At 34.3% G+C, this 20030-nt stretch overlaps 3 protein-coding genes across 3 annotated transcripts; all 3 read left to right on the top strand.

The window, feature by feature from the left end:
* The first annotated feature begins 6647 nt into the window (after positions 1-6647).
* Positions 6648-7580, top strand: LOC122105504 (olfactory receptor 5K1-like). The gene has a single exon (XM_042676746.1). The coding sequence runs from the start codon at positions 6648-6650 to the stop codon at positions 7578-7580; it is 933 nt and encodes a 310-aa protein (XP_042532680.1).
* Positions 7581-7933: 353 nt separating this feature from the next.
* LOC122105503 (olfactory receptor 5K1-like) lies at positions 7934-9821 on the top strand. The gene is given in 5 exon segments (XM_042676745.1): positions 7934-7955; positions 8557-8605; positions 8607-8642; positions 8941-9712; positions 9750-9821. Coding segments are annotated over 5 exon segments (951 nt in total).
* A 5033-nt stretch (positions 9822-14854) lies between these two features.
* LOC122105502 (olfactory receptor 5K3-like) lies at positions 14855-18863 on the top strand. The gene is made up of 3 exons (XM_042676744.1): positions 14855-14880; positions 14979-15007; positions 18091-18863. Exons 1-3 carry the CDS (start codon positions 14855-14857, stop codon positions 18861-18863), a joined length of 828 nt encoding a protein of 275 aa, XP_042532678.1.
* The last annotated feature ends 1167 nt before the right edge of the window (positions 18864-20030 follow it).

Raw genomic sequence — 20030 nt, 5'->3', positions numbered from 1 at the left:
TGTTTCTTTATCATCATATATAACATTGTATTTACTGATTATCCATTAACTCACAGTGTGTCCTGTATCTTTGAAAACATCATTTGCTTTGTTGGTCATTAGGATTTACAAAAGCCTGCACTGACTCCACTGAAAACTCTTGATGTGTCCATAGCATTTACAAAATAGGGAAATGTTCCAAATAAGGAGTCAGAAAATAGTGAAATTATCATTAGCTACCTATGTAGCTAAATGAAAAGGAATATACAAATATTAGAAAAAGAAAATGTACTATCCTTTGGACATTAAGCTAGATCTATCATATATTTATGTGTATATATGTGTGTATGTGTATGTGTAAAACCATAACTACAGATACACACACATATTTATATAACACTACATACCCACTACTTATACAGATTCATATATATGAATACAGCAACTGAATACAGAATGAATTAGACATTCATTTTATAGTTTGGTAAACCCTTATTAAAATATTGAGCAGCTTGTTTATGATCATCCCAACACATGTAACAAGATTGCAGTTTTCACCAATATTTCAATTTCCTATAGTTTGGGTATACAGGAAATAGAGATTATGCCATCTCTAGTACTTAATTATTAAATAACATTTAAAGTAAACTGTACATTCAAAATGAAAATACTAGTTGGGTGATGGTGGTTTATACCCATTACCCTAGCTTCGGAGACTGAGATCTGAGGATCACAGTTCAAAGCCAGCTTATGCAGGAAAATCTGTAAGAATATAGGCTCCAATTAACCACCAGGAAACTGGAAATAGTGTTGTGGCTCAAAGTGGTAGCATGTTAGCCCTGAGCAAAAGAGCTCGGAAAGTGCACCCAGGCCCTGAGTTCAAGGCTCACTACTGAAAAAAATAAAATAAAAATGAAGTGAAAGTGAATATATTTTCTCAAACCTACAGAAGAGGTGAGAAAATCTGGTAATTAATATCTAGTCCTCTAAACCTGTTCATGCTTGATCATGGAGAACAAATACTGTCATTCCTAGAGGATAATTAACTGGATACTCTGACCTAATTAACTACCCTATTACTTTGTTAGTCTTACAATTTCCACATCATGCAAAGAAGAAGTTCATTCTTCATTTTCATGTTCTATGACGAAGTCAGAAGATCTGTCTCCAGCATGGTTCAGAGTAGAGCTGGAATTATTTTGTTAATAGGTTATAATTCTGTAGTGCAGAGAGTAAAGACTTATTTCCAGACAATAGTTGTTTAAATTTGGATCCGTTTAGGAGTATTCCATAAAGTTTATATAAACCCCATATGCCTTCATATCATTTAACTAATTTCATAGCTCTTCTGAGACAAAAATCATATGAAACATTTCAAACTAATAAGATATCAAGAAGATTCCAAGAGTCATTTGTTTTGTGATTTAATTGTGAAGGACTCAATAAAGGGTTATGTATTGAATACTTCAACTCAGTTTCAGGTCATTTTTATAGTCAGAACTTTGTTGTACAACTCCTCTTTTAATAGACATGATCAGTCAGAATCAAAGCCATTGATTTCTTTTCCTTATTTCAATTGTACCAATAATTTTTTATGTATATCTTCATCATCCACCTCAAATCACAACTGCTGGTGAGACTTACTGACACTGGTGAGACCAGTTGACACTAGTGAGACAAGGTAATTATATTCTGGAAAAGTGATCATTTTTCTTGTTTGGATTCAATCCAAGATTATATTTACAGGGTTGGAGGCAAGTCTCAATTGGTAGAGCACTAGCCAATGAGTGAGAGTGACAGGTACCGAGTTCCAGTCCCAAGCTCAGATCTAGGGAACAAAAAAGAGAAAATTCTTTTTACTGAACCCTTAAATCTTTCTTTTTTTGGGGTGATCATATATATATATATGTTTTTATTGTAAAAATACTGTACAGAGGAGTTACAATTACATGAGTAAAGTAATGAGCACATTTCCTATGGAGCATTGTTACCCCTTCCTTTGTTTTTCCCCTACCATCCCTTTCCTCCCCACCTCCTTCCCCACCCAAAGTTGTAAAGTTTGTTTTCAGCATAGTGTCTTGTACATCTCATTGTTACAATGGGTTAACATGTATATTTAAGCATTTTGTTATTTCCTTTCCCCTCTCCAAATTATAAAAATGTATATACAAGATCTAGGGCACTGGAATCAAATGCAGAGAAAAGGTGGGTTATGCCACAGGGAAGAACATACAAAAGAAACAAAAAAAATCACATGGTACATTATAAATACATTAAAAACAATAGCAAGAAAGAAAAAAAACACTTGTGTCCCTATCTTGGGGTTCATTTCGCTTAGCATTATCTTATATGGTCATATGTACACAGCTTTTGATTTTTTTGCTTTTCCTAGACATATACTAGTTATTGCAAATCATGGAAACCATGGGACCTATGTTTCATGGGCCTGGCTTACTTCACTTAATATAATCTTTTCCAAGTCTTTCCATTTCCTAACAAATGGGGCAATGCCATTCTTTCTGATGGAGGCAGAGAATTCTGTTGTGTATTTATACCACATTTTCTTAATCCATTAATCTACCGAGGGGCATCTGGGTTGGTTCCATATCTTAGCTATGGTAAATAATGCTGCGATAAACATAGTTGTTCTGGTAGCTTTGGTAGTTTGTGATCATTTGGGTAAATGCCCCAAAGTGGGATTGCTGGGTCATAGGGGAGCTCTATGTGGAATTTTTTTTTTATTGTGAAAATACCATACAGAGAGGTTACAATTACATGCAAGATAATGAGTACATTTCTTATCAAGCATTGTTGCCTCCTCCTTTGTTTCCCATTCCCATGTTTTCCCATTTCCCCCCCATCCCCATTCCCCCTAGCTCCCCACCCCAACCCCGCCAAAGTTGTAAAGTTCTTATTTTGACATAACGATTTGTACATCTCATTTTGCAGTGGTTCCACCTGTATCCCTTTTTAAACGATTTGTTTTTTTCCCTTCTCCTCCACAAATTATACCAACATCAAATACAGTGAAAGCAGGGGTTATACCGTGGGGAAGGACATACAAAGCAACAAAAAAAATCATCGTATAAATATGTTAGAAACAATTGCATGAAAGCAAAAACATTTTAATACTTATCTTGAGGTTCATTTCACCTAACATCAACTTATCTGACTTTTTCTGCTTGTCTCAGACATATACTAGTTATTGCAAATAAGAGAAACCATGGGACCTATGTTTCTTTGGGCCTGGCTTACTTCACTTAATAATTTTTTTTCCAAGTCTTTCCATTTCCTAACAAATGGGGCAATGTCATTTTTTCTGATCCATTTTCTTGATCCATTCATCTAGTGAAGGGCATCTGGGTTGGTTCCATATCTTAGCTATGGTAAATAATGCTGCAATAAACATAGTTGTGCTAGTAGCTTTAGTACGTCTTGTTTGTGATCATTTGGGTAAATGCCCAAAGGTGGAATTGCTGGGTCATAAGGGAGCTCTATGTGGAGCTTCTGAGGAAACTCTATACAACTTTCCAAAGTGGTTGAACAAGTTTACACTCTCACCAACAATGCAGTGAGGTTCTCTTGTGACAACATCCACTCCAGAATCTGTTGTTATTAAAGTTCTTGATTATAGCCATTCTAACTGGGGTGAGGTGGTATCTCAATGTTGTTTTGATTTGCATTTCTTTTATGGCTAAAGGGGTTGAGCATTTCTTCATGTATCTATTGGGCATTCTTATTTCCTCTTCAGAGAAGTTTCTCTTTAAGTCTTTAGCCCACTTATTTATTGGGCAGTTGTTTCTTTGAGGATTTGTTGTTCGGGGATTTAATTTTTTGAGTTCCAGGTATATTTTAGATATGAGACCCTTATCCATTGTATGGCTAGTGAAGATCTTCTCCATATCCGTGGGTTTTCTATTGATCTTGCTAGCTATGTCCTTTGCCATGCAGAAGCTCTGCAATTTCATGCAATCCCATTTGTCCAACTTTTCTTTGATTTGTTGTTTCTGGGTCTCTATTAAGAAAATTTTGGCCTGAGCCAAGTAGACCAAGGTTTTCTCCTATTCCATCCTGTAATGTTTTCATTTTGACTCTAATCCATTTGGAGTTGATTCTGGTGCAGGCTGATATATAAGGATTTGCTTTAGTTTTCTACAAGTAGTTAACCAATTTTGCCAGCACCGTTTACTGAAGAGGCTGTCTTTCTTCCATTCTATATTTTTTAGCTCCTTTATTGAAGATTAGATGGCTATCAGTCTTTAGGTTCATTTCTGGGTTTTCAATTCTATTCCATTGGTCCTGAGGTCTGTTCTGTGCCAGTACCAAGCTGTTTTGATTGCTATGGCTTTGTAGTAGAGTTTGTAATTTGGTATTGATATTCCTCCAGCACTGTTCTTTCTGTTAAGGATTGTTTTTTGCTATTCATGGTCTTTTTTTTATTGGTAAGTTATATATTTTTTATTGTGAAAATACTGTATTCGTGGTCTTTTATTGTTCCATATGAATTTATGAGGAGTCTTTTTTAGGAATCTCCACACTACTTTCCAATGTGGTTGAACAAGTTTACATTCCCACCAACAATGCAGTAGGAGAGCCCTTAAACTTTCTATTCTATGATTCTAGGTTACTATTCTAGGTTACAATACCATAATCTATATTAATTGCACCAGTAAGGGTGCAAGACAGTGATTATTTGCTGTTGGTTTTATATTTTATGCACAGAATGATAAAGAGAATTTTATAATAATAATATAATAACACCAGCAGTAATATAACAAAGCAACAAGATGAAGATGACCTTCAAACAACTTTAGTTAAAATTGTTTATTTTACCTTCTTGTCTCATGGGGCATCTTCAATTAATTTCATGTGGTTTATATTTTTAGGACTTTCAGAATACACTCATGTCACTGCAATGAATTCCCTTTGGGATCTGCTGGAACAATTTAACTTCACAGTATTAATTAAGAACAATGACCAATAGGTTGTCTCTAAGATTTTCATTCTTTACATCCCACATACTTTCTACAGCAAAGCACAAGTACACACTAAGGTTTTGATATCTTCAGCATAAAGCAAACAATGAACTAAGCTTTTTCTGAAAAAAACAAAGGTAAGCATTTTATATTAATTTTAGCCACCATATTTACTTTTCAAAATTATTTATCTTTTTTAGTATTCCTAATTTTCAACTGTTATTTTAAACTCCTAGATTTAAAACAGTGAGTGGTATTTGGTTTTAGGGTGAGGTAGAGCCCTGTGACTCAGCTATTTTCTAAATAATTAAATTGCAAATTTTGGCAGTAAAATTTTTTAAATTCTGTGAAAAAATTTAGCATTGTTATTATAAATTTTATCTAATAAATAATTTTGTGGCAAACACAAATATATATATATATATATATATATATATATATATCTTAAGATGATTATATTGAAAATTTCCAATCAACTCCTTCAGAGTTTAGAATCCAAACAGGGAACTAAGAATCAGTTGTAGAATAATGAAAGGAAGGTCATCATACCCAGATGAATAGCAAGGAGCTAGTAATGGAGTGAATTTTCTCCTCTACATAGAATATTTATTGTTATTGATATAATAGAGCAGTGTGTCACGATGAATCATAAACAGGACAGCTTTCTTGCATGCTCTCATAATTTCCTATGACCAAGCAATGTCTACAGAATCCTCATAGATGTCACAATTCCTGTCTCAGAATTATCTGAAGATATTTATTTAATAATAAAGAAATAGCAATGATAATTTAAAAGCAAAAGCCATGCAGCTTCTAGAGGAGAAATTACAAATTTTCCTCAATCTGAAAGACATGCTACACAATTCAAAATGGGAGATTAGGATAGCCTGAGACATTCAGGCATAATTTTATTATGTAGCACTATACATGAAATATCCCTCATAAAATAAGAACGACTGGGATATTGGTAGAAAAAGAGAAATAATGACATAAAATGAGGATTAAGTCCTTACAAAATTGGATGTTACAGTTGATAATATATTGTCAGTTATTACTTTTTTGTAGTGTACTTATTGTTTCCTTTGAACAGTTATACATAATAGTTTCAAGAGAACATCTTAACCTATAAGTATGATCCACCCTGACCCATATCACTTATTTCTTTTACTTTCCAAAATAGTTATGACTGAACATCAACACCAATTATGCCACCTAAGATATTTATTAAAATATATCTCTAACATGTTCCCACAAAATATGGCCTCAACTAGAAAAATGTATACAAACAGTCTTCCCAGTTAAAAATAATCAACACATCTAGGAAAACTGATGGTAGATTCCTACCATGGAGCTTCAAAAAACTGACACTAAAATTAAACAATAAACCAAATATAGGATCCCTATAAGATATAAAGATACACATTGTATAGTTTGGACAGCTTCTTTGGAATTACTAAGGTAATTGTTAGGGAATTATCCTCTTTAGATATGTTAGTGAATGTTGATAGTTAAAGACTTAGGTCATTGGTTCTGATACTAAGAAAAGTAATGTCCAAGATTACAGATAGGTGTATTGTATTAACAGCCCATATGCTTAAAGAAGAAAATAGTTTTAAAAATTGAGTGAAAAATTGTGTGCTTTCCATTCCAATTTAAATCTACCCAACTTCAATCTTAACAGGTGAATTAAGGATGACTGAGGACAACAACTCCTCCATAACCGAGTTCATCCTCATAGGATTCACAGATCATCCGGAGCTGAAGGCCCTCCTGTTTGTGGTGTTCTTTGCCATCTATCTGGTTACCATAGTGGGGAATCTTGGATTGATGGCATTGATTTACATGGAACGCCGACTTCACACACCAATGTACATCTTTCTGGGAAACCTGGCTCTCATGGATTCCTGCTGCTCCTGTGCCATTATTCCAAAAATGTTGGAGAACTTATTTTCTGTAGACAGAAAGATTTCCCTCTATGAATGCATGGCACAGTTTTACTTTTTTTGTTTTGCTGAAACTACAGACTGCTTTCTTCTGGCAGCAATGGCCTATGACCGCTATGTGGCCATTTGTAGCCCATTGCAGTACCACATCAAGATGTCTAAGAAACTCTGCATTCAGATGACAACAGGTGTTCTCATTGGTGGAAACCTGCATTCAATCATTCACGTAGGACTATTATTTAGGTTAACTTTCTGCAAGTCAAATCAAATCAACCACTTCTTTTGTGATGTCCTTCCCTTATACAGACTCTCCTGCATTGATCCTTATATTAATGATTTGATGATACTTATATTGGCAGGTTTAATTCAAATCTTTACTATTACTGTAGTCCTAATATCATATTTCTGTATTCTTTTCACTATATTCACAATGCAATCCAAGGGGGGAAGAGGAAAAGCCTTATCTACTTGCGCATCCCATTTCCTCTCTGTGTCAATGTTTTATGGCTCTCTGCTCTTTGTGTATATTCATCCAAATTCAGTTAATGAAGGGGATAAAGACAGAGCTGGTGCCGTGTTTTATACTCTAATAATTCCTCTGTTAAATCCTTTCATTTATAGTCTTAGAAATAAAGAAGTAACAAATGTTGTAAGAAGAATAATAAACAATAAAAAATTTTAGATAGTCTGAAATAAGTATGATAGACCCTGGAAAAAATGATTTCAGTTTAAAAATACTTTTGCCTAAATTGACATAAAATGACAAAAGAGAAAAACTATGCAAACAGCGACTTAGTAAAACATGATAATATTTGAGTTTCAGTCTAAATGAAGAGATTTTGCTTGAATATACTTTATAATGTGGGTACTAAGACACACAGGAGTATAGAAACTTTTCTGAGTCACAATTTTTGAAATGGTCATAAAATTCAAGGAACAAGAGTTTGTATATATAAAGGTAGCTGATGAAAGTCTCGATATTGAAACACAATCTTAAAGGCTCAGGCACATTAAAAACGTTCAGACATTAATCTGATGTCAAACAACACAATCCATGGTAGGTAAATTGTATGCTTCAACTGAACTTACATCTTAACTTTAGGAAATAAGGATATTTATAATTTTGAAACAGATGTGTATAAAAATAATGATTAAAGGACATGGTGTTTGGATGTGAAATCTCTCACAGCCCATTTTCATATAGCTATCAAAATGAAAATCAACATCATGCAAACAGGTGTACAAATGAGAAGCACTACACACACATACACACATACATACACACACACAAACACACAAATGACCCCAAATGGCTACAGTGAACCCTCCCTCTTCATCACATAATCAATAGATCTTTTAATATTTATGCTCACTTTGGAAAAGTGTTATATTTGCAACTAGTAATTAGTAACTACTACTTTCTTCTCTCTTGCCTGCTTCTTATACTTGTGATCCTTTATGCCCCAATCCTCATACACTAATTTAACTTTCACATAACTTTTCAGTGGTACACATTTTACTACTTTTGAAACTATTAAGTCTTTACACACCTTATTATGTCTATAAACTTACTTTAAACTTACTTTGTATTTTTCCAACATTGAATAAAGATGAAGGTCTTTAACTGATTATTGTTATCATAATTCCTATCTGGGTAGAAAAGTTAATAACGAATGAAAACAACTCCTACACAAGTAAATTTACCCTCAAGATTTACAGATAAATTAAGCCTAAAGATGATTTTGTTTGTGATAGTTCTTTCTTACTTTTTTTGTCTTTTTCTCTTCTTTTCTTTTTTTTTTCTTTTTCTTTTTTTTTTTTTTGGTTTGTCTTGAGGCTTGAACTCTGGGCCTGGACACTGTCCCTCAGCTCTTCAGCTCAAGGCTCATGCTCTACCACTTGAGTGACAGGGCTACTTCTACTTTTCTGGTGGTTTATTGGAGATAAGAGTCTCACAGACTTTCCTGTCCAGGCTGGCTTTGAACCAGGATCCTCAGCCCTCAAACTTCTGAGTAGCTAGGATTACAGATGTGAGCCACCAGCACCTGGCTTATTTCTGCTGTGTATCTGGTCACCATGGTGGGGAATCTTGGATTGGTGGCATTGATATACGCGGAACGTCGTCTTCACACACCAATGTATATCTTTCTGGGAAACCTGGCTCTCATGGATGCTTGTTGTTCCTGTGCCATTACCCCCAAAATGTTAGAGAACTTCTTTTCTGCAGATAAAAGAATTTCCCTCTGTGAATGTATGGTCCAGTTTTATTTTCTCTGTCTTGCTGAAACTGCTGACTGCTTTCTTCTGGCAGCAATGGCCTATGACCGCTACATGGCCATTTGTAGCCCACTGCAGTACCACACCAGGATGTCAAAAAAACTCTGCACTCTGATGGCCACTGGGGCCTTCATAGCTGGACACATCGATTCTACTATCCATGTGGCATTATTGTTTAGGTTAATTTTCTGTGGGTCTCACCAAATCAATCACTTCTTTTGTGATGTCCTTCCACTATACAGAATCTCCTCTGTTGACCCTTATGTTAATGATTTGATGATGCTTACCATGTCAGGGTCAATTCAAGCCTTTAGTATTGCAATAGTTCTGGTATCATATTTCTATATTCTTTTCACTATATTCACAATGAAATCCAAAGAGGGAAGAGGAAAAGCCTTATCTACCTGTGCATCCCACTTCCTTTCTGTGTTAATATTCTATGGCTCTCTTCTCTTTATGTATGTTCGACCAAATTCAGTTAATGAAGGGGATAAAGACATATCTGTTGCTGTTTTTTACACTGTAGTAATTTCTTTATTTCTTTTACACTGTAGTAATTTTCTGTACTATTTCTTTATTTCTCTTTATTCATAGTTGTAGAAATAAGGAAATCACAAATGTTTTGAGAAAGATTATGAAGAGATAATTTTATATCACTGTGAAGCAAGCATCTTCTCTCAAAGTGTTTCCAAGTAATAATTCAGAGATAACAAATTTTTAAAATGGCCAATTTATACTCAGAATTTTGACTCATATGATGGTATCCATCTCACATAATTTCAGAAAGATAATATTCTATTAAAATATGTTTGACTATCTAAGTAATAGTAGGATAAATAAGAAGTAAGCTAAAGAATTGTACTCACGAATAATTCTTTTAAAAGTAGTAGTCAATGTTACTTTCCAGTATTCTCACTAGATTATTTTTGTGATATGCTGTAATATACCAATCTGTAGCTAAAATTATATTCATAATAAAATGCTTTTGTGTCAACTTTTCATATAGTTAAATTCTTTGTCAACATATGTGACATTGTATTGACTGATTATTCATTGAATCGAAGTTTTTTGTCTCTTTGAAATCATCATTTATTGGTGGTTAATAGGATTGACTACAGTAAAAAACTCTTGACATGTTCAATGCATTTACAAAATATAAAGATGTTTCTAAATAGTCAGAAAATAGTGAAATCAGAATAGCTAAACAAAAAGAAATGTACAAGTATTAGGAAAAATAAATAATTGGAAATGTACTATCCTTTGGCCATTAAGCTGAAGCTGCCACATGTGTACATATATATATGTGTGTGTGTAAAACAATACAGATACAGATATATGTATAAAATGACATATAAACTTATGTATAGCAGCTAAACTAATTAGACATTTCTTATAATTTTCTTGAATAATCCCTTATTCATTAAATATTGAGTAGTTTGTTTATGGGATTGCAGTTTCCATCAATATTTCCTTTTTCCCTATGTCATCCTTGGTATTTAGTTGTTAAATAACAACCCCCCCCCCCCACGCAAAAAAAAAAATCCTCAAAGAAAAAAACCACTCCATTAATAAGTGTGCTAAAGTATTAAAAAGAGACTTTTCTGGAGAAGAAATTAGAATAGAAATAGACACATGAGAAATGTTCAACATCTCTGGCCATAAAAGAAATGCAAGTCATTGAGAGCCAACTTCACCACAGTTAGAATGGCCATTATCAAGAAAGCAAATAATAACAGATATTGGTGGGGATGTGGCCAAAATAAACTCTCTGACAATGTTGGTGTGAATCTACGTTGCTTGAACAACTCTAGAAAGCAGGATGGAGGGTCCGATTGGAAACAAAGGAGGGGGTAACAATGCTTGTTAAGAAATGCACTCATTAGCAGTATGGAGGTTCCTCAAAAGACACCACATAGAGCTCCCCTATGACCCAGCAATCTCACTTTTGGGCATTTACCCAAATGTTTACAAACAAGACCACACTAAAGCTACCAGCACAACTATGTTTATTGCAGCATTATTTACCATAGCTAAGATATGGAACCAACCCAGATGCCCCTCAGTAGATGAATGGATCAAGAAAATGTGGTATATATACACAATGGAATTCTATGCCTCCATCAGAAAGAATGACATTGCCCCATTTGTTAGGAAATGGAAAAACTTGGAAAAAATTATATTAAGTGAAGTAAGCCAGGCCCAAAGAAACGTAGGTCCCATGGTTTCCCTTATTTGTAATATCTAGTATATGTATGAGTCAAGCGGAAAAGGTCAGATAATGTGATGTCAGGAAAATGAACCCTTAGATGTGTATTTTAATGTTTTTTTCTTTCATGCATGTGTTTCTAACACATTTATAAGATTATCTCTTTGTTGCTTTGTATGTCCCTCCCCCACAGTATAACCCTTGCTTTCACTATATTTGATGTCAGTATAACTTGTGGAGGAGATGGGGAAAAACCAGTTGTTTAAGGATACAGGTGGACCTGTTGCAACAATGAGAAGTACAAGTTGTCATGTCCAAAACGAACTTTACAACGTTGGGGGGGGGGGGACTGGGGGGGGGGGAGGAAGGAGAAGGATTGGGATTAGGGGGGAGGGGGGAGGCTGGGAAGGGATGTGAAGGGTAAACAAAGGAGGAGGCTGCAATGCTTGGTAAGAAATGTACACATTATCCTGCCCATGTAACTGTAACTCCTCTGTACAGTATGTTCACAAATAAAATTAAATTAAATTAAAAAAAAAAAAAAGAAATGCACTCATTACCTACCCATGTAATTGTAACCCCTTTGTACGGTATTTTTACAATAAAAAATAATAAAGAAAACAGGATATTGGAAAGTTTTAAAAAAAAGAAAACGAAGTTTACAACTTTGGCAGGGGGGTTTGGGGAAGAGGGTGGGGGGAAGGGTGTAGTTGTGGAGATGGGAGGGAGGGGATGGTAGTGGAAAACAAAGGAGGAGGCAACAATGCTCAATAGGAAATGTATTCATTACCTTGCTAATGTAACTGTAGCCCCTCTGTACAGCATTTTTACAATAAAAAATGTACAAATAATTTTTAAAAAAGACTAAACATAGAGTTCCCATATGATCCAGCAATCCCTCTTCTGGACATTTATCCAAATGATCACAAAGAAGGCCACACTAAAGCTACCAGCACAACTACATAGTTGTTTTACAATGTTCATTGCAGCATTATTTACCATAGCTAAGATATGGAACCAACACAGATGCCCCTCAGTACATGAATGGATCAAGAAAATGTGACATATATATGTGTGTGTGTGTGTGTGTGTGTGTGTGTATATATATATATATATATATACACACGTATACACACAATTCCATTGTATGCTTCTATCAGAAAGCATGACATTGCCCCATTTGTAAGGAAATAGACTTTGAAAAACTCATATTAAGTGAAGTAAGCCAGACCCAAAGAAACATAGGCTCCATGGTTATCCTCAGCTGTAATAATTAGTATAGATCTAGGATAGCCCTAGCAGAGGGTCACAATAGCTCAATAGCTATGTACATATGATCATATAAAGTGATGTTAATCCAAATGAACTCCAAGATAGGGAGACAAGAATTTTGTTTTTGTAAATATACTGTGTGAAGTTATTTCTTTTTTCTTTCATTCCCCACCCTTTGGTTTATCCCCTGTTGTCACTGTGTTTTGTATATACATTTATTTGGGGAAGGAAAAGAAAATAGCAGAATTGTGAGACGAAGGACAAAGGGTGAACCAATGCAACAGCGATACTCTCCAGACACTATGTTGGAAATGAACTTCACAACTGGGGGGGAAGGGAAAAAGAGATCGTAAAGGTGGGAGAAAGTGAGGGAGGGTGTAACAATGTTCAGCAAGAAATGTACTCATTACTTTTCTTATATAACTATAACTGCTCTGTACATCACCCTTAAAATATAATTAAATTAAATTTTAAAAAGAACATGATATCCTGATGTTAGTGGCTTACACCTGCAATCCTAGCTTCTCAAGAGCCTGAGATCTGAGGATTACAGTTCAAAGACACCCTAGGCAGCAAAATCATGACTCCAATTAACCAGAAAATCAGAAGTGGTGATGTGGCTCAAAATGACAGAGCTCTAGCCTTGAGCAAATGAGATCAAGAATAGCACCTTGGCCTAAGATAAAGCCCCATGACTGACAGAACATAAGATAAAAGTGAAAATATAGTGCATAACAAACAACAATAAAGAAAAACTCTTGTGTTTAAATTGTGGGATTCATTTCTTTTAGCATCATCTTATTGGTCATTCAGACCCACAGAATCAGACAGAAAGTCTGGTAATTTGTATCTGGTGTTCTCTAGACCTGCTCATGCATGATCATAGAGTTCGTACTGTCACTTCTAGTGCAGTTAATTGAATGGTCTGATCTTATTACTTTGTTAGTCTTACAGTTTCTAGGTCATGCAAAGGAGAAATTCATGCTTTATATTCAGGTTATGATAAAGCCAGGTGATCTGTCTCTAACATGGTTCAGAATATAGCAGGAATATTTTGTTAATAGATTACAATTCTCTAGTGCAAAGAGTAAAGCATTACTTCCAAACAACAGGTGCATAAATTTGGATTATGAGAGTATTCCATAAAATTTATATAAACTCCATATGGCTTCATATCAATTACCTATTTCTTTTTATTTTCTTTTTGGTCAGTCATGGGGCTTGAACTTTGGGCCAGGGCGCTGTCCCTCAGCAATTCAGCTTGAAGTGAGCATTCTACTACTTGAGCCACAGTGCCACTTCTAGCCACAGTGCCACTTCTCATATTTCTAATTTCATAGTTCTTCTGGGACAAAAATCAGAGCAAACATTTAAAATAGATAAGGTATCAAGATGGTATCATGAATCAAGAGGCATCTGTTTTGTGATTTAATTATGAAGGGTCCAATGAAGGGTTACGTATTAGATACTTTATCTCCGTTTCACATCATTTTTACAGTTGGAACTTTGTTGTACACCTCCTCTTTTAATGGACATTATCAGTCATAATCAAGTCCATTGGTTTCCTTTCCCTACTTGAATCGTACTAATTTTTAAAATGTATTTCTTCATCATCCACCTCAAATCTTTATGTAGAATCCCACACAACTGCTGATGAGACTTATTTAGATACTGTAATTTAGTTGACACCATTGAGAGAAAATGATTATTTTCTGGAAAAGTGATCATTTTTCTTGTCTGGATTCAATATTGTTTTTACATAGGTTGAGCGTGTGGTTCAATTGCTGGAACACTAGCCAATGAGTGAAATGGGCAGATACTGAGTTTGAGTTCCAGGCTCAGACATAGGAGAATAAAAAAAGAGGAATATGATTCTGGGTTACTTTTTTTAACTGCATGTTAATTTGGTCACCATTCCATTGTGAATTCTTTGTTCTTTTATTTTCCAGTCCTAGGGCTTGAACTCAGGGTCTGAGCACTGTCTCTGAACTTCTTTTGCTCAGAGCTAGCAATCTTCCACTTGAGTCAAGCACCACTTCCAGCTTATTGTTTATATGGTACTGAAGAATTGAACCCAGGGCTTCATGTATGCTAGGCAAGCACTCTACCACTAAGCTACATTCTCTTTTTTTTTTTTTTATTAATTCAATAAATATTGGGGTTAGAAACTTTCAGAGTTTGCAGAGTATTAGAATTCTAGAATGGGGGGCTATGGGTTTAGCCCAGCGTAAGGGCGCCCGCCCGGCGTGCACAAGGCCCAGGGCTCATTTCTCAGCGCTGGAGAAAAATACTAGAATGGACATATCCAAAAATTGTTTCTTCCAGGCGCAGTGATAATGCTGGAGATGAGGAAGGTAGGATCAATTGTTGAGGTAATAAAAAAAATTAAGCACATAGTTGAGTGAAACATGGTATGAAGATGAAAAACAAACCGTTGAGTTACCTCTCCAAATATTATTCTTTTCATAAACTATAGTAATTGTACTTTTTCTAGTAAGGGGTCACGACACATAGGGATTGTTTGCTATTGACTTTATATTTTATGCACAGAAGGATGAAGAGAATTTAAAAATAATAACTAATAATAAATGACAGACACAAATCAGCAAGATGACCTTCCAAGTTTAGTGAAAGTTATTTGTTTTACTTTCTTGTCTCACAGGACATCTTCAATTAATTTTATGTGGTTTGTATTTTTAGGACTTCCAGAATACATTGCTGTCACTGCAATGAATTCCCTTTGGGATTTGATGGAACAGTTTAACGTCACAAAGTAAGGGTTAAGTTATAAACAATGACCTAAAGGTTGTCTCTAAGATTTTCATTCTTCTCATCCCTAATACTTTGGATAGCAAGGTATAACTACACATTAAAATTCTGACACCTTCATCATTAAGCAAATAATGCACTAACCAAAATCTTTTCTCTGTAAAAAAATAAAGGTAAGGAATTTACAGTAATTTTAGCCATTTTAAGTATTTACTTTTCAAAATTATTTATAGTTTTCAATATTCCTAAATTTTAGCTCCTATTTTAAACTCCTAGCTTTTCCTTAAAAATGACTGGTATGTGCTTTTAGGATGAGATATAGCACTGTTGCTCATTTTATTTTCTAAATAATAAACGAAATTCAAATCCTACAACTAAATTGTTTTAAATTCTGTGGAAAATTTAGCCAAATATTTAAAAGTGATTTCTAATACTATTTTTGTGGCAAACATATACATGTTTGTATATGTATATATGTATATACATATAATTTCTCAAGATGAAATTGTTTACCAACTCCTCTCCAGGGTTAAGCGTTCAAACACTTCACCAAGGATCAATTGTAGAATAATAAAAGGAAGGATATCAATCCCAGATCAATAGCAAGATACTAGTTTTGGAGTGAATTCTTTTTTTCTCTCCATAGAATATTTATTGTTACTGATATACAAGAGAAATGGATTATGGAATTATGGATCATAAATAGGGCAGCTTGTGTGTATGTTATCCTAGTATTCTATAACTAAGCAATACCCACTGCACTACCATAATGTCACAATTCTTGTACCAGAATTATCTAAATACAACCTGTAAGACATTCATTAATAGTAAAGGAATGGCAATAATACACTTAAAAAACAAAATCAGTACAGATTTTAGAGAAGAAATTATAAATTTCTCAGTTTAAAGGACACATTGCATAATTCAGAATGGGAGATTGGTATAGCCTGAGACATTCAGATAAAACGTTATTATGTAGCATTGCACATGAAATATGGCTCATAAAAGAGGAAGAACTGAGATTTTTGTAGAATCTAAAAAATAATGATGAGTACATGAAAATGATGTTATGATAGAAAAAAATGACTCACAGGTGATAATCTATTTTCATTTATTACTATTTTATAATTTACTTGTTATTATCTTTAAGCAGTGTACAGGTTGCTTTGATTGAACATATTAACTTATAGGTATAATGCACCTTGATCCATATCATATATATCTTTAACTTTCCAAAATAATTATCATTTAAGATGAAGAGTAATTTTGCAACCTCTGAGGTATTTATTTAAATAGTTTCTAACTTGCTTCCTAAAAATATGATATCATCTAGAAGAATGTATAAAAATTACCTTCCCAATTAAAAATAACCACATCTAGGAAAGCTGATTGTAAAGTTTAATAGGGAGCTTCAAATCCTGAGACTAAAATTATTTAGAAAAACTGAATCAAATATAGGACCTCTATGAAACATAAAGATACATATTTTACAGATTGGACATCTTCCTTGCAATTATTAAGGCAAATGTTGGTAAATTATCCTCCTTGGATATGTTAGTGAATGTTGACAGTTAATGATAGCGGTCATTGGTACTGATACTAAGTAATGCCCAAGATTACAGAAAGCTGTATTCCACTGTTAGACATACTTAACGAAGAAAATAATCTATCTTTTGCTTTAAAAATGAATAGACATGTCAATATTTGCTAGAAATTCATTTCTTCCTAAATGAAGTAAGCCAGGCCTAAAGAAACATAGGTCCATGGTTTCCCTTATCTGCAATAATTAGTATATGTTTAGGACAGGCATAAAAGGTCAAAAGCTATGTACATATGACCATATAAGCTGATGCTAAGTGAAATCAACCCCAAAATAGGGACACAAGAGATTTTATCTTTTTTGCTGTTCTTTTTATGTATTTACAATGTACTATGTGATTTTTTTTGTTTCTTTTGTGTGTTCTTCCCCCAAAGTATAACCCCTGTTGTCACTGTATTTGATTCCCATGTCTTGCATCTTGCATATACATTTTTCTAATTTGGGGTGGGAAAGGGAAATAACAAAATGCTGAAATAAGGATACAGGATGACCCATTGTAACAATGAATTTTACCAGACACTATATTAAAAACGAACTTTACAACTTCAGTGGGGGGGGGGGGGGGAGGGAGGAGTTGGAGAGGTGAGGAGGAAAGGGATGGTAGGAGAAAAACAAAGGAGGGGATAAAATTGCTCCATAGGAAATGGACTCATTACCTTACTCATGTAACTGTAACCCATATGTACAGTATCTTTCACATATATTATGTATATATACATATATATTTATTTATATCTACAATAAATGGAGGGCTGGGAAGGTGGCTCAGTGGTAGAGTGCTTGCCTTGCATGCATGATTCCTGGACAGCACCACATAAGCAGAAAAAGCTGGAAGTGGCACTGTGGCTCAAGTGGTAGAGTGCTTTCCTTGAGCTGAAGAGCTGAGGGACAGCGCCCAGCCTGAGTTCAGGCCCTTGTCTGACAAAAAAAAAAGAAGAAGAAAAACAAAAGAAAAAAGAATGGAAAATTATGTGCTCTCAATTAGAATTTATATCAACCTAATTTCAATATTAACAGGTGAACTAAGGATGACAGGAAAACCACACTTTAACAACTGAGTTCATCTAGGACTTCACACACCAATGTACATCTTTCTGGGAAACCTGGCTCTCATGGATTCCTGCTGCTCCTGTGCCATTACTCCAAAGATGTTAGAGAACTTATTATCTGCAGACAGAAGAATTTCCCTCTATGAATGCATGGCACAGTTTTATTTTCTTTGTTTTGCTGAAACTGCAGATTGCTTTCTTCTGGCATCAATAGCCTATGACCGCTATGTGGCCATTTGCAGCCCACTGCAGTATCACATCAAGATGTCTAAGAAACTCTGCGTTCAGATGACCACAGGTGCCTACATTGCTGGAAATCTTCTTTCGATCATTCAAGTAGGATTATTGTTTAGGTTAACTTTCTGTGGATCAAATCAAATCAATCACTTCTTCTGTGATGTCCTTCCCTTATACAGACTCTCCTGTGTAGACCCATATATCAATTCATTAATGATACTTATCTTGTCAGGATCCATTCAAATTTTTACAATTACTGTAGTCCTAATATCCTTTTTCTGTATTCTTTTCACTATATTCACAATGAAATCCAAAGAGGGAAGAGGCAAAGCCTTATCTACCTGTGCATCTCACTTCTTGTCTGTGTCAATATTCTATGGTTCTCTTCTCTTCATGTATCTTCGACCCAGTTCAGTTAATGAGGGAGATAAAGATATATCAGTTGCTATTTTTTATACTCTAGTAATCCCTTTATTAAATCCTTTCATTTATAGTCTTCAGAATAAAGAAGTAATAAATGTTATCAAAAGAATAATGAAGAGTAGACATTTTTAAGCATGCAGAAATAAGTATCATGGCTTTCTATTTGATAGTACTTTTTCTAAATCCATATTTACTGAGAAAGTAGAAATTCCACTTAGTACTCAAAATGTTAACATATTAAAGCATGCTGGTATTTGAAATTAATTATTTCCAAAATTAAAGATTCTAGTAATATATGCCTGAATGACAAGGGTGTTCTTTAAACTTGGTATCAGAGTCTAACTTTTTGGATTTTTAAAAATAACCATCAAATACAGGAATAAAAGTATAAATAAATGCTGTTAGAAAACTTCTCAGTCTCAAAGCATAATCTTAAAGTAGGAGGCAAACCACAAGTTTTCTAATATTTATCATATCATAAACAGTATGATATTGTGGGAACAAATTTTATGCTAAATTTTATTATTAAATTGACTTTAGTTATTTCAAAATTTCTAATCAGGGATTTTTTTAATGTTTGATATTGGTATCTAATATTTTCTGAACTTGAATAACAATTCCTAATTTATACATGCCTGCTCAGGAAGCTGAGATCTGAGGATCATGATTCAAAGCCAGCCCAGGCAGGAAAGTTGGTGAGACTCTTATCTCCAATAAATCACCAGAAAACTGGAAGTAGCTCTGTAGCTCAAGCGGCAGAGTGCTCGCCTTGAGCTGAAGAGCGTAGGGACAGCACCCACCAAGCCCCACAACTGACCAAAAAAGAAGAAAAAATTCTTATTTAATATGATGAGCTTCAATATGACATCCCACTTTATTTAATTTCATATACTTTTCTTATTTGTCTGTCTTCCATAGCACTATAATTGCCAACAAATCAAATGCTTCCTTCTTGGTAGCATAACTGTTTTGTTGGTCATTAAAAATACTAACATCTGCACTAATTGCAATAAAAAATAACTGTATAATCACAGAACTTATAAAAGACAGACTTTTTTATTACAAGTAAGGAAGAAAATGGTGCAAATCATAAATATCTAAGTAAAAGTACTTAACTGGGCAAATGTACGAGCACCAAAGAAAAATTGTTTACCAGAAATCCACAATCTGTAAGGAATAAGCCAAGAATTTTCATGTATACTAATGAACATTTATTGAGCCTTCTTGTCATGCTTTTTTGAATAAAAACTTTATGCATTGAAATAATGAGGACCTTGGCCAAACATCCACATAAGTTCA

The sequence above is a fragment of the Dipodomys spectabilis genome, unplaced genomic scaffold (assembly GCF_019054845.1).
Source record: "Dipodomys spectabilis isolate Male_0828 unplaced genomic scaffold, ASM1905484v1 ptg000032l, whole genome shotgun sequence".
Classification (NCBI taxonomy): domain Eukaryota; kingdom Metazoa; phylum Chordata; class Mammalia; order Rodentia; family Heteromyidae; genus Dipodomys; species Dipodomys spectabilis.
The sequence above is the reverse complement of the archived record's forward strand: the minus strand, read 5'-3'. Positions and strand labels throughout refer to the sequence as shown.

Excerpts from the sequence above, each read along its gene's own strand:
- LOC122105504 (XM_042676746.1), top strand. The coding sequence starts at position 6,648 with ATGACTGAGGACAACAACTCCTCCATAACCGAGTTCATCCTCATAGGA.
- LOC122105502 (XM_042676744.1), top strand. The coding sequence starts at position 14,855 with ATGGGGGGCTATGGGTTTAGCCCAGC. Across the intron at positions 14,881-14,978 it reads GGCTATGGGTTTAGCCCAGC|GCGCAGTGATAATGCTGGAG; the intron begins GTAAGGGCGCCC and ends TGTTTCTTCCAG. Across the intron at positions 15,008-18,090 it reads TAATGCTGGAGATGAGGAAG|GACTTCACACACCAATGTAC; the intron begins GTAGGATCAATT and ends GAGTTCATCTAG.